This window comes from Petaurus breviceps, unplaced genomic scaffold (genome assembly GCF_028583685.1).
Source record: "Petaurus breviceps papuanus isolate PSGF00001 unplaced genomic scaffold, PetGlider_PUasm1.0 99, whole genome shotgun sequence".
Classification (NCBI taxonomy): Eukaryota; Metazoa; Chordata; class Mammalia; order Diprotodontia; family Petauridae; genus Petaurus; species Petaurus breviceps.
This window is the reverse complement of record NW_027187465.1, coordinates 22,967,212-22,982,242: the sequence shown is the minus strand read 5'-3', so window position 1 is coordinate 22,982,242 and position 15,031 is coordinate 22,967,212. Positions and strand designations below refer to the sequence as shown.

Below are 15,031 nucleotides of genomic sequence, written 5' to 3'. Positions count from 1 at the left end.
CTCCCCGGGCGGGCGCGTCGGTGCGTCTGCGGAGCCGGGGCCACCGCGGGGCCCAGAGCCCGGCCGGCGGGCAGGCGAGCGAGGCTCGAGGCGCGGGCCGGGCGGCGGTTGGCGATCGAGGGGGCCGCCCCGGGCTCGGGCGGGCGCCGGCAGAGGGGAGCGGAGCGGAGCCGGGCGGGGGGCGGTGTCACCTGCCCAGGGGCCGCAGGGGGGAGGGCGCCCGTGGGGTGATTCAGCGCTCGGCGGAGCGGAAGGAGGCAGCAGAGGAGGAGGAGGAGGCAGCGGCGCCGCGGCTGCTGCTGCTGCTGCGGGGGGGGGGGGTGGAAAGCACTGGAACCGGCCCTCCCGCCGCCTTCTCCGGTGCCGGCGGCCCTTGTGAGCCCGGACCGCTGCCGAGAGCCGAGCCGATCGCGTCCTAGCGGGGCGGGAGCAGTCGGAGGCGGCCCCGGGCGGGCTCGGGCTCGGGCTCGGGCTCCGCAGCCATGGAGAACGCGCACACCAAGACCGTGGAGGAGGTGCTCGGCTATTTTGGCGTCAACGAGAGCACCGGGCTGAGCCTGGAGCAGGTCAAGAAGCTCAAGGAGCGCTGGGGCTCCAACGGTGCGTGCCCGCTGCGGCGGGGGGAGGGGGAGGGGGCAGCCTGACACCCGCCGCCGGGGGCTTCAGCCTTTCCCTGCCGTGGGCCGGGGGGAGGCTGGGCTTGCCCCCGCTCCTCAAGCCCCTCTTGGTGCCTCTGGGGTCCTTTCCTGTTTTGGGAGGACACACAGTAGAGTAGCCTCTCCTAATTGGGGGTCCAGGCCCTTCCCCCCGCTCCCCACCCGTGTATGTGGCCCGCTTTGCGCAGGAGGAGAGGGGGATCCGCGCTTTTCAGCCAGCTTCCCATATTGGGGCCTCCAGTGGCCTTTTATCTGGGGCTCTCCCAGGAGGACAAGAAGGCGGCCCCTCCTAGTGGGGTCCCCGGGCTCCCCTCTCCCGCCCTCTGCGGAGGAGGGGGCTGTCAGGGGGCCGGGGCCGGGAGTCTGGGCGTGTGGAGTCGGCATCTGGCTGGAAAGGCGGCCTAAGAGAGAGGGAAGATGGCTGACTGGGGCTCCACCTCGTGGGTCTCTCCCACCCGGGCTTTCCCTCCCGGGTTTTCGAGTCCAGTCCACCCCCTCCCCCAGGAGCTTTCCCCACGTGGGCAGGGGGGCTCCTCAGGAGGGCCCCCACAGCCCGATGCCGTTTCCCGGCCCCTTTTCCTTGACCTTCTTTTTGTGGTTCGGTGAATCACCCACGCAGCTCCAGCCTTCTCTGGGGAATGAGAAACTGATCAATGGGCTGTCAGGAGAAATGGGCCTCCTGTGGACGTGGGGCTGAGGACTTGGAGAAGCCTCTGACCTTCTGGGCTCCCCGAGTCACCCCCCCACACACACACACCCATCTAGCAGGAGGGCTGATCTGGCTGAAATGTCTCCTTTTTAGGGTCCCCTCCTTAAGTGACAGGGTTCCACTCTAAAATGTAGGTACAAGGTCATTAACCCAAAAAAAAAAATTGTATCTGTTAATTGTCACCTACAGAAAGGCCGGTCGTTTGTCTACTCTAGTTAAAGGTTTTGTCTTCTAGAATGGAGATGTTTAAATTTTAACAATTTTTCTTGGAAGAAAAAAAAGAATGTTAATGTTTTCTTCTTTTCTTTCTCTCATGTTCCCTTGCAAATCTCTGCATTCTACAGAATTGCCAGCAGAAGAAGGTAAGTCATTTGATTAAAAGTTTTTTTTTATTTCTTGCTGACACTATTAAGATAACTACTTTAATAATTTGCATTTCTTATTATAGGGAAAACCTTATTGGAACTTGTAATTGAACAGTTTGAAGATTTATTAGTTAGAATTTTACTGCTGGCAGCCTGCATATCTTTTGTAAGTATAAAAAATTTCTTTTTCTTTTTTTAAAAGTATTGGTCAGCTACATGTTGCAGGGATAAAAATTGTAAAGCTAAAAACAGAAATAAGTGGGATAAGCAAAGAAGCCATGTCAAAGTATATTGTCTTGGTCTTAACCATTTGTATTCATATAATGTAAACTATTAATTTTTTTAGAAGATAAATGGATGCTTCAGTCTGAGGGGTGGTTTGTTTTTTTAACTAAGGGGTTAAAAGCTAATTGGATTTTCCAAAACACATTGTAGAACCAAATAAAGCCAAAGTTGGTTTTTTCCTTAAATTATTACACCTTTTATTTGATTTTTAAATTTTGGCCTAAGTTGTAAGATCACATGAAGATGATGATGGGGTCATTGTCATCTGTAAATAGCACTTACCAAAAGAATATTCCCAGTTGTTTTCCCTTTCTGGTAATAGCAAGGTGACAGTTGCTTCTGACGGGGACAAGAATGATGACGCTGGTCATGGCTCTGGGGTTGACCAAATTTGGTCACTGCCCTTCTGGGTGGTGGTATGTTCATCTAAGTTGGACCCCCACCCCCACGCCCTTGCCCTGGCTTGACTGACTACCAAACCCATAGAACTCCTCAGATGAACAGGACAAAGTTCGGCTTGCCCTGTTCCACAGACAAAATGTTTGAACTGGGCAGTTTCCTGGTTGTGTGAGCTGGGGAGTCTAGGTTTGCATGCAAGAGCTGGTGGGGTTGCTAAGAGACAAGAGAGAGATGCAAAGAATGAGAGCTCCGGAGGTGATGGGGGCGAATGTGTTCTTGATAAGTTATTAACCGATTTGTTCTCCTCTTCGTGAAATTCTCATGTGGGTTATTCTTTTTCTGAGCCCAGAGAACATTTGTTCAATGTGGTAGATAGAAGCCCTCACAGACTTGTAAGGAAGGTTTTGAAAACTCGATTCTCTGGATGAAATAAAACAATCTCATTCACAAAAATTTTTCTTCTCCCCACACCTTGAGGACAGGAAGGACTGGTCCTGATGTGACCAGATCTGCTCAGGCAGCATGTGTGCCTCTGATTTTCAGCCAGACTTGGCTTTAGTAAGCCCCCAAATGGCCCACTCGAGGTGAACTCATTGGCAGTGGGGTACGCTCCCAGCTGCCCCAAGGGGCCACCTTCATCTTTGCTCTATCTGTCTTTTCTCTGTCTTATCTTTCAGCAGAAGGAGATTTGAACAGGCAGAGCTGTTGATTTGGAAGGGCAGATGTCAGAGTTGTTTCCATGTTTTCTAAGAGGAGCAAACATTCATAGACACAATCTCAGTGCTGTAAGCCTAAAATGAGTGTTTTCCCAATGAGTGGTGTACATCATAATTACTGTGAGAGTGCCATTAATTACCTTTAGGGTCTGGCCCTTGGATTCTTCTCTTGGAACAAAATTGAGGCTTGGTATCACAACAAACGATTTCCTCAGCCTCCTGAATTGCTCCCAACCTCCTAATATGGCTCTTTTCTCCAATATTTTTTAAACTTAAATTACACAGTTTAACTCCAGCATATCTAAGAAAAGTAGAATCTTCTTTGGTATAAATTAATCAGTTTGCATTTTAGGAGGATCTGCAGCTTGTTACCACTAACATGTACTTGAGCTTTTAACTGCAAATACTGTGTGGATTCATTCAGGGACTAAGCAGCTGCTAATAGTCCTGAATAGTTTACAGAAGGAATAAACAGTGGACGGCCAAAGCACATTGGAAATGAGTTTGCTGCCTTACCTTGAAGTAATCACAGTTTGTTGAGAAGTAGAATAAAATGTGAATTTGATTTTGATTCATGAAACAAGGCAGACTGAATATTTAGACTGGTGAATGCTTTACAACTTTAGATGGCTAAATCTCATTTCCTGGCCAACACGGCTTTCAGAAGCGCGGTCATATATACGTTGAAGCGTACTTGATCTTAGTTGTTGACTAGTTGATGTTGAGAAAGATCAGTGTTGGAAGTTTTGATTGGATTTGTTCCCTTTCAAATGTATGATATTCTCTCTCTCCTCCCTTTCCTCCCCCTTCCGGCCCCCCAAATCTCTATATGGAGAGAGGGAATCTATCTGTATATTGCTTAGTATATTTTAGACCTTAGCATGTGGTGGATGTTGAAAGGATAGTTTGTTGTGAAATTTTAATACTTGCTGGTTTCTGGGAATTCATATCCTCATTTTCAGAGTATTTCAAGCAGTATCTTCTCCAACCTTTCCAACCCATTTATCTTGTGGTGGTCACTGAGGATTGTCCAGGATTGTCCTCTTTTTGGAATTTTGATTCTCTGGGGGCTGCAGCACAATGTTTTGTCATGCGTTCAAATCTCAGTTCTGTTATTTAATAACTGTGTGACCTTGAGCCAGTGAACTCATCTCTAAGCTTTATTTTTTCTCATCTATAAAATGAAGAGGTTACATTAGATGATGCTCAAAGTCCCTTTTGGTTCTGAGTCCTGTGATTCTTTGATAAAAAATAACTGGGAAACAATTTGAAAATGAAAGTTTTTTAAATTTGAGTAGCTGAACAAGGCAGATAAGAGGCAGAAGAACAGCTGCTGTGCTGTGTGGCCGATCTCTGTGATGCCTGATATTTCCTTTATTTGAACAAGTGTATTTTGTAATTGTACGGTTTTGATGTATGGCAATATGTGCTGTGTAACTGATTCTTCTTAGATTGTAAAAAATACACTTGACTAAATGTTTATGTGACATTTCTTGTGACTGAAACAGAGTAAACTGTTAACTGTGGTTAATGTTCTGCTATTGCAGAGTATAGGAAATTGCAATTATTTTTACACCGGTGACTTTTAGGGATTTGTTGTTTAGTCATTTTTAGTCATTTCTGTGACCCCATTTGGGGTTTTCTTGGTGAAGATACTGGAGTGGTTTGCCATTCTGTTATTCAGCTCATTTTCCAGATGAGGAAACTGAGGCAAACAGGGTTAAGTAACTTGCCCAGGGTCACACAGTTAAGAAGTATCTGAGGCCAGATTTGAACTCAGGAAGATGAATCTTCCTGACTCCCTCCTGGTGCTCTCTGTGCTATGGTGCCACCTAGCTGTAATATTCACCAAGGAGTACATTAGGAAGGCCCTCTGTCTAGAATCATGTATGTATGTGTGTATGTGTGTGTATGTATGTGTGTATGTGTCAGACACACACATGCACACACGAGACTGAGAACATGGATGAAGTGACCCCAGAGTTCTAAGGTCAGTGTTTGATGCTGTCTACCTTTTTATTTGTTGGAAAGTGCTAGGCATTTTTTTTCTTTTTCCTACATAGGTTTCCTTAGTCCAGCTTCTGATAAGCCACAGTAAGTCCCATGTGGTAGTCACTCTTATTTCCAGTTCTCTTCCCACACTCTGGTTTGCCTTTCTCCTGAACCTCTCAAGCCTTTCCCCCTTTCTAATGTGCCAGCACTGACACTTCTGTGGCCCTTTCCTTCCCTCTCCTCCCAGGCCTAGAACAGAGGGCTGCACGCAGGTTCAAAGAAATAGTTGAGTTGGTTGGACTAGCCAATTGTATGTGGTCGGCTTCTCGTGTGGTTAATGCTGCTGATTCCTGTGGGTTTATAGTCTGAAATCAACATTGTTTTTCTGTTTAAACTTAAAACCATGCTTGCTTGACTTGTCTTTTGATGTGTTCTTCCATCCTTAGTTGTGCTGAAGGCTCCATTATTCGTTTTTTCTAATTTTATTTGTAATAGAAATCATTAGCAGCTACTTCCTGCCCTTAAAGGTTACAGGAATTCTATCCTCGATAATCAGTACATCTTCATAGATCCTTCTGTTCTTCCAAAATACTCATCTAATTAGAAGTCTTTTGTGTAAGTCTTAGATTCATATCAGAAGGAAAAATACAATGAAATTTTTTTATGGAAAAAAATTTTTTAATCAAACTAACATCATCTTACTCTCAAACTAAAGAGAGAAGTCTAGATCGGTGGCTACAAGCATTTGTTAATGTTAAACACAGGTGTTAAGTGCTGGCAATAGTCAGCCAGTCCCTGGACTCAGGAAGCTTGCATTCTAATGCAGAAGACAGTCACATACAAAGTACATGGAAGGTAACCTTAGCGGGAAGACACCAGCATCCAGGGAGTCCGGGAGAGGCCTGTAGTTTGTTACTTAAATGTGTGCCTTGTGACCTGCTGCCAAGAAGGAAATTCATCCTCTCTCTAACAAGGTGTGAAGCTTATCTTCGAGTTGCTAATGCCTCACTGACCTTTAAGAAAGGCCCTTGTTCCTCCTCAAGTCCAACAATTTTTTTTCCTAGCTGGAGAATTAAGTTTCCTATTTCTAACAGGCTCTCCTTGGCAGGCCTTTGGAAGGCTAGCAGCAGAGCAGCTGTGATCTTGCATCCATCACAATTTATCACTTCCTCAGAGAAGTTGTCTTTTTGGCATTAGGCCTGATCCTCAGGGGCTGAAGTAGTGTGCTGTGTGTCAGAGATTCCGGGAACAGGGGAGAGCCTCCTTTTATACCGTCTGGGCCCTTCGAGGTCCAGCCCGGCACTTTTTCACTATCTCCTTGGGGTTGGCTTCCTCATTATTTTCAGTATCTTTTTGGAAGTTTGGCTGTATCCCAGTTTTTTCCCCTGTTTTGGTCCCTGTGGTTTGCCTTTATAATCATTAAATTGTAAGCAGTGAAATACCCTTTGGATAGGACCATACTGATTTCTTGTGGGTAGGATTTTAGCCAGACACGTATTTTTATTGCCATTCCAAAAATGCTACAAAATATATTCATTGCCTATTAACTAGATCACTTTAACTTATTAACCACTGTTACTAGTACTTGTTTAAAATACAGAATCTGTGTCCTAAAATATTGGCATGTATTTCCTCTGTCTCCAGAACCTGTTCTGGTTAAGTGGAATGCTTTCGTTTGAACTCTTTATGTTCCACCTATCACTCGATTAAAGAGGTAGTAACATGTTATATTAAAGTTATGGTAGACCTTGTAATGCTAGCTTGGGCACCAGGAGGGTTTGGGTGATGTCTGCTGCTCGTACTTTTGTAGCACACTCTTAACATGATCCCATCATTAACTGGTTTGATTGCAGTCCTATATTAATGTTTGAACTTGGGCTCTTGTTGTAGTTGAGTCATTTCAGTCATATCCAACTCTGACCCCTTTTGTGGTTTTCTTGACAGAGATACTGTCATGGTTTGCCATTTCCTTCTTCAGCTTTTTTTTTTTTTTTGCCAGATGAGGAAACTGAGATAGACAGTTAAATGGCTAGGAAGTGTTTGGGGCCAGATTTTAACTCTTCCTGCCTCCAGGCCCAATACTGTATCCACTGTGCATCCTAGCTGCCCTGCAATATGCGTCTGAATGCTTTTTCTGATACTGCAAATGTATGGTTTTTTAAAAAAATAATTTTTGGTCATTTATTTCCCTTTTAAAAAAAAATCTTTGTTATCAGGGCTAACCTTCTGGGAGGGGGAAATACAGGGGGAAAGGGAGATGATATAAAAAAGGAAGGATATCAAAACCTGTTTTTTAAAAAGCTACTGTACTACTTGGGTAGTTTTATTCTCAACCAGCTTTTTCAAGAAATTTGAAAATTTGGGGTAAAAATCCCAGATATTATAAAATATCATTGGTTGCTTTTGTTTCTGTATCTTACATGATTATATCTACTGCTTAAGGGAATTTAAATAACTTTTAATTAGCTGGTCTCTTTAGCATAATTTTCATTACTTGTTTCCCCTTTGGATTGTTCATGAACAGTAATTTGAACTCTAGAAATTGCTTTGAGAATATAGTGATACTCAGCTTTCATCTTTTTTTAAAGTAAAGGATCATCCACGTTAATTTAGCAACCATTTTTGCTTCCTGTATTGACCAATGGTTCCCGGTTCAAACAATTTTAGGCCAGTAGCCAGGGTGTTTCTTTACTAAGTTCTTCAACCCTCTTTGACTCTTTTCATTAGGAGTAAGTGTTGTCAGTTTAGATGTGAAGCTTTTCTTAAAAGCTAGTGGTTGGTAAACCCTGGGAGAGCTCCCAGGAGAAATAAGATTCGAACCCAGTACTCAAGGAGAGTGGAGTCTGACAGCAGGCAAATGTCAGGCTTTGTGACTCTGGGTGAGTTAATTGCTCTGTGAGCCTCAGTCTCTTCCTCTGGTGCTGGTGGTTGTGAAGAAGGTGCTTTATAACGCTTACACTTAAGATGAATAGGTTAATCATTGAAAGGGTTAGGAGGTATGAAGCGCTATGATGACTTAGAGAAGGACAGGGTGGCTCTTGGGTTAAGGGAGCCCTCAGGCAGGAATCAGGAGCTCATGAGATGGTTGATTTGAGTGTTGAAGGATGGGCAGAATTGGACCAGGCCTGTCTAGTTCTGCCCATCCTCCAAGACTCCAGGAGACAGCAGGTACAGGATGGGTTTGGACTAGTGAGGAGACTAGTTGGGTTGGAGCATAGGTAAAGAGAGGATAAGACAGGGGTGATAGGTCATGGAAGCCAGTCATAGAAGGCTTTGGACACCAGCTAAAGTAGGTTTTACTCCTGGGTGATGCAGAGCTATTAAGATTTTGCAGGATTCTTGTTTTTGGTTTTCTAGCAAAACGATGGAGTGGTCAGAGATATTTTAGTTGGAGGGTAATTGGGTTGTATAGACTGTAGGGTGGACAGATTGGAGGCAGGGGGGCACTAAGTCATTAGAACAGTATGGATAAGGGTTCAGGAGCGAGGATAGTAATAGCCCATGTTGAAAAGGAACGTGATTGTATTTTCTGCTGGTTTTGGTGACGTTTTGAATATCCGTGAATTGTCACGAACAGCCTGGTGCTGGTTGCAAACACCCTGCTTGGACTTTTTCTGGGGACATTAAGAAGACTCGTGTGGTGCCTTGAAGTGGGATATAGCCTGCTCTGCTGACTGCAGCAAATATCATTTCCTTTGCAGGTCCTGGCCTGGTTTGAAGAAGGTGAAGAAACAATCACAGCTTTTGTGGAGCCTTTTGTAATCCTGCTTATTTTGGTGGCCAATGCCATTGTGGGAGTGTGGCAGGTAAGCCTGAGTGTTTACCCTAGCAGTATGACTGTTGGGTGATGATGTTAACCTGTCCTCTGATGTTAATTCCAGAAGCAGGTCCCTTTCCGTTCAAATCTTAACATCTGTGATCTTCTGTAGGGATTCAGCAAAAAGAAGCAGTCTGGGTTTTTCTTTTTTTGTCTGCAGCAAAATTGTCTCTTTCTCTCCCCTCCTGTGATTCTTTTATTTGCATTTCTCCTTGCTAAGAAGCTGCCTGGCTTACCAGAGAGCTAGAAGATCTTTTCCCTTAGGTTTTTCTGACTGCTGGAAAACAGTTTTAGGGCCTCAGCTTGTGATTTTGGCATGTGCTTCATGGAGTAGATGCAGGAAATTGTTCATCCTCTTATGTTTCCTTCCACAGCATGTTCCTGTCTCTTCCCCTCCAATCACTCAGCCAGTTTGTGCTTGTGGATTATAATCAAGTGAACTCAATAAATATTAAGAGCCTACTATGTGGCAGGCTCTGTGCTAAGCTCTGGGGATACAGATGAGAAAGAAATTCCGTCCCCTCAAGGAGCATACAGTGCCTAATAAACCAGTAATCATAAATAAACTTAGTATGGCCCACAAGACAATAATCTACTACAAAAATGTAACATACTGTGTTTCAGATCAAATGGGAATGTCTTCTGTATTGTTGTGTTTTGTGTGCCTGTGGTTTATACTTGTGTAGCAGCAGGCACCCCAAGCATCCTCAGGGTTTGCTGCCAACACAGGTTCTTGGATCTGCTTTGATAAAGGAAAGCAACTCAAAATGGGTTAACAAGCTTACTTTAATCAGTCAAACGTGTATCGTTCACCTAGTTGAGGGGAAAAAGGTCAGCACCCCGAACTTCAGAATACACAGACAGAATTATCAAGACAGAAACATATCAAATAGACAGGTTCCAAACTGTCCAACCATTACATCTATACCAAACAACATCTGGGTTTCAAAGCCGGGGGGCTCTGGACAACGGCTTTCCAGAGTTTCATCTGATCAAATCACAGAACACTTCTCTAAGTGAGCCTCCAAAACAAAGCTACACATCAGGGCTTATATAGCCTTCTCCTGGCTCAGAGAATGTAACAACCTTATTGACTCACTGGCCAATCAAGAAGTATCTACTGAAAAACAAGCCTCCCACCCCAGGCTCCAGGTGCACTTTAGCCTAGGGGCAGGGAAGATCTTCAAATTTACATTCCCATTACAACTTGCCCTGCATCCCTTGCAGGGTCCAGGGGCAGGGGGAGCAAGGCTCAAAGCCCCACAGCAAGCACAACTAGGGGGTCAGGGCAAGGTGCTCTTTTAAGACCGGTGCTTTACCAGTATTCCAGGTAGACACTGATAGAGAGATCAGTAGCCCAAAGAATGCTGTGACCTGGGATGGCTGGGGTCTGAGGAGCCAGAGAAGCTGTTTAGAAGTTTGGCTAGAGTGGGAAGCAATGACTTCTGCCTGCAAGCTGCATTCAGTCACTTAAGACTGACTGGCTACTTGTCTGGCCTTTGACTCCCATGTCCAAAGGCCATTCTGAGCTGGCAGAAATGAGGAAAACAGAAGGAAGAGCTGGTTCTCAGGAAAGAACTGGGAGATCAGTTTAATGGTGGCAGGATGGTGGCTAAGGGGCCGCTCCACGCACTCACTCATAGCTTTCTTGTTTGTGGAACAAGTATTAGTGGATGGTGGAGTGTGGAGCCTGCCGGGAAAGCTTCCTGCCGGGAAAGCTTTGCAGAAATTTTTTGGCAGTTTTTTCATTGTCATGGGACTTGACCTTTGTGTGTGTTTCACTGAGACATTGAGGTCAAGCTTCTCTCTCCACTCTCATCCTTAGCTTCTTGGGCTGAGGTGGTAAGTAGGGATGTTGGCAAAGATATCTTAAAAAGGGACTGGCAAAGTGAGGTGGTCCAGGAGAAAGGAGAGGGAGGGGAAACAAGTGAATGATGCCTGGGAAGAAGTGGTGGGACTGGGGACAATGTTGCCGGCCTCTTCGGTTCCCTTTACGAAGTGGGAACGATGGGGGTCTAGTTCTAATCTTAATGCTAGGGATTGTGATATGGCAGAGTCAGCTCTTGGGCTCAAGTTCTTGAACTTCAGCACTTACGTAGTGGGGCAGCCATGAAAAATCTCAGCCTTTGAGACTACCCTCAAAGGTTTGCTTTCTTAAAAGGAACCTTTGGACATTACCAATGAGACCTGTTTCTGTTCTGCCTTTGACAAATCTTGGCAGTCAGGTGGTGCAAGAGGGTAGAGCACTGCACCTGGAATCAGGAAAACCTGAGTTCAGGTTTGGGCTCAGAGGCCATGTGACCCTAGGTATGTTACCTAACCTTCCTGCCTCAGTTGCCTCTTCAGTAAAAGGGGGATGATAACAGCCAGTACCTCTCAGGGTTGTTGGGAAGATCAGATGAGATCATGTTTGTAAATCACTTTGTAAACCAAATGTAGCTGTTACCACTAATAAAAAATTTGACATGTGATTTTTCCTGTAACGTTTAAAATAGTAACACTTCCCCTTGAAATAATGTTTTTAAATGTTAATATGTTCTCAAATATAATTGTCATTCAGGGATGACAATGTGTCTTAGAGAACCCATTTTTATTATAGAATTGCATAGGAAGATTGGATTTGTTCAATAACAATTCACTTTACCCCCAAATTGTATAAAATGCTGCTAGAAAAAACCCTTCAGCATTCTTTACGTTTACAATACATATTCTTGAACCCCAACTCGCTTGTATTCATACATGCAAAGCTCCTATACCCAAATTGTTTAATTGGCTGAGGCAACTGGGGGCTAACCTAAAAGAACAGTGATTTATCTTCTCCCTTTCCTCTTTCTTTGTTTCCTTCCTTAATCCCCATTCCATTCCCCAAACAACAGAACCAAAATTTTTTTCCTCGAACTTTTTTCTTTTTTAAAATCTTTTTAAAAAAATCTTTTTTAAAGATTGTGGTAGGGAATATACCAAGTGTTAATTGGCTTTGATTGACCTTTTGTTTCTAAAAACTTGGAGTGTTTAAAGATTTCCATGTTCTTATTGAGAAAGCTTCTGTGCTCCTTTTTGGTGTGTTTAATATGGTTAAAGTGTGACTTATTTGCTCTCTGTCTCAAGCATCTACTTAAATTTTAGCAGCTGGTGAAGCTCTTTGCCCTCCATCTCCCCAGTGTGTAAGCAAAGGGAAGTGACTATGAATCTGCCCAAATTGACAAAGAAGGACATTTCTTAAACTTGCTTATAACCCAGCAGCATCAGTGCTCACAATTCTTCCCTACAAGGGGACCGGGGTTATATAAATGTGACTTGATTGATTTGGTCTTTGGAATCTAGGCTATGCACGGAAACACAGGTTTACGTCTTCTCCACCCACACCTACTTTGAGCAAACCTAATATATGAACGTCTGAATTGGCCTTTTAGAGGGTTTGTGTATACGAGACTACTTTAAGTTGCAAGATTCCGTCTTGCATTTAAACTTCGTTTTTCTCAGTTTAGCGTAACTTGCATAAAGTGCTTTTTCAGTTCCATTGCATACCTTCTTAGGGTCCTAGCCAGCTCTTAATGTCTGTGATCCTATGGATAAATAAATTGGGCAGAGAGAGGAATAGCAAATCAGCAGTCATTTATTAATCACCTGTTGTGTGCCAGGGGCTTTTGTTGTTGGTAGCTACGTGGAGGAGATAGAGCACTGGGCCTGGAGTCAGGAAGACTCTTCCTGAGTTAGAATGTGGCCTCAGATGCTTACTGGCTGTGTGACCCTGGGCAAGTCACTTTACTCTTGTTTGCCTCACTTCGCTCATCTGTAAAATGAGCTGGAGAAGGAAATGGCAAACCTCTCCAGTATCTTTGTCAAGAAAACCCCAAATAGGGTCACAGAGAGTTGGACAGGACTAGACAACAAACGTGCCACATACTGGATAGGTACAAAGACAAAAGATGAAATGGTCTCTGTCCACAAAAAAAAAAAAAAAACTTTTATTCATCTGGGGAGACAGATACGTTTATAGGTGTTCATGCAAAATGAATACAAGACCATTTGTAGGTGAGATACTAGGAGCTTCATGTTGAAGATGGTGCTTGAGTTGAGTCTTATTAAGGGCATTTAAGAGTCAGAGGAAGAATGAGGTTCAGGAGCATTGTAGACATGGGGGACATTAAACACCAAGGGGTGTAGGGGGTGAAATACCTGTGTAACACAGCAAGAAGACTGGTGTCAAGGGACCACAGAGGGTTGGAAGGGAGGTGATGTATGTAGAAGCCAGGCCCAGGAGCAATAGGGAGTCCATTGAATGGGTGGCATTGGGCAGCAGGATGTGGTCGGGCCTTTCGTTTAGGAATATTACTTGACAGCTTGGGTTGTCCTGGGGGGAGACTTGAGTCGGAGATCCATTAGGGTCTTGCAGGAGTCAGGAAAGAGGGCATGGACATAAGGTAGAAATGACAAGATTTGACCCTTGCTTGGAAATGTGGAATAGGGGGCAGTGAGAACAATTTCACAGATGTCCAGAACTGGGTGACCAAAAGGATGGTAGTACCCCTCGGCAGAAATAGGAGAATGACTTAGTATGTGTTGAGTTTGAACTGTCCAGGAGGCAGGTTTAGAGCTGCTGATGTAGAACTAGGAACTTGGAAGGGGAGACACTGTCTGGATATGGAGGTCTGTAGGGAAGTGATCATTAAACCCATGGTAACTGGTCACAAGGTGAGTGGAGAGAAGAGGGCTCAGTCAGCCAATAAGCATTTATTGTCAGTTTCTCCTTAGGCTACATATTGAAATATATACAGAATGAATATAAAGAGAGTAAAGGACACAAGGTAGTTAGGTAGGGGAGTGATTAGGGAAGACTTGCTCCATCTTAAAAGAAGAGAGGAATCCTGTAGGGGCAAAGCCAGTGCAGAGGTGTGTATATGGGACTTGGGGAGTACAGAGAGAAACGTTCAGTGAGGTTAGAAAATTAGGTTGAGTCTAGGTAGTGAAGGGCACTACATCTCAAAACATAGGAGTTACATATTTTGTACTTGCAGTAGGGAACCAGAGGAGTTTGAGATCTGTGCTTAAGGAAAACCATGTTTGGGGAGAGTGGTGAGAATATCCCTGACATAAGTGCTTTATAAGATTAAGCTTAATATCAAATATGGTTAATTGGGTCATTTTATGATAAATAGAAAATGTCTGCAGCGTTTCTGGGGCAGAAATTTCTAGGGTTTATGGGAAGTGATATGATTTCTTGAAAGAAAGTCAGTGTGTCCTTGGGCAGGCCACTTTCTTTATCTATAAAATAATAGGGTTGAGCTAGATAATCTCTAAGGTTGCTTCCAGCTCTCAGTTCTGTGATCTGAGGGGACACCACATGGATCCTGGCTTCCTAAAATGCCTTGATTTTAGACAGGGCGATCCGGCTGAGGGTGTCCAAGGACTGCTGCTGCTTTCTCTTTTTTCTTGTCCTTAGTCTGTTTGATCAGATCATAGAATGCTTCTATTTGTAGTATAAGATCCTGAGTAGTCTTGAATGACCTTGACATTTGTGAATTATTTGAACCACAAAATGACCTTGACCACACAGGTTTCTGACATTCTTCCAGACTATAATTTTAACTAGATTTGGTGGTTCTAAATTTGGTTGGCTCTTTGACCTAGAAATGGACTTTGCCAGTGCAACGACAGTAAGAGATCGATAGTTCATAATCTGGCTTTGCTTTGTTAATTAATGGTAATATTGCCATCAATAACACTTCTTAAAATGTCTTTTTTTTCCTCGTTTTTAACTACTAGTTGGTAGGCATTTAATATTATTTTTTTTCTTACAGGAAAGAAATGCTGAGAATGCAATTGAGGCTCTTAAGGAATATGAACCTGAAATGGGTAAAGTTTATCGGCAGGACCGGAAGAGTGTCCAGCGTATCAAAGCCAAAGACATAGTTCCTGGGGATATCGTGGAAATTGCTGGTGAGTAGTTGGGGTTTTTTTCCCAGATTGCACATCTCAGCATTCTGCTTTGTAGTGTTTTGTTGTTCTTAAGTCTGTGTGTTTATCTGTAATTACACCTAAATGAGTGCCCTTGCATATATGAATTATCTTATTATCACATTTCAGGAGTA

General features: G+C 44.0%; 1 protein-coding gene across 4 annotated transcripts in view; it reads left to right on the top strand.

Moving 5' to 3' along the window:
* Positions 1-234: 234 nt before the first annotated feature.
* Positions 235-15,031, top strand: part of ATP2A2 (ATPase sarcoplasmic/endoplasmic reticulum Ca2+ transporting 2) — a 61,647-nt gene continuing 46,850 nt past the window's right edge. For 2 of the 4 annotated variants that reach the window (XR_011167103.1, XM_069081452.1), the window contains exons 1-5: positions 235-600; positions 1,710-1,727; positions 1,814-1,896; positions 8,824-8,928; positions 14,741-14,879. Coding sequence is in view for 3 of the 4 variants with exons in the window: in XM_069081452.1 (XP_068937553.1) it covers positions 483-600; positions 1,710-1,727; positions 1,814-1,896; positions 8,824-8,928; positions 14,741-14,879 (463 nt within the window). In the remaining variant the exon portion in view is untranslated. Of the gene's footprint in view, positions 601-1,709; positions 1,728-1,813; positions 1,897-2,463; positions 2,670-8,823; positions 8,929-14,740; positions 14,880-15,031 lie in introns of those variants that run through there. The other 2 variants (XM_069081453.1, XM_069081454.1) reach the window with 2 other exon arrangements.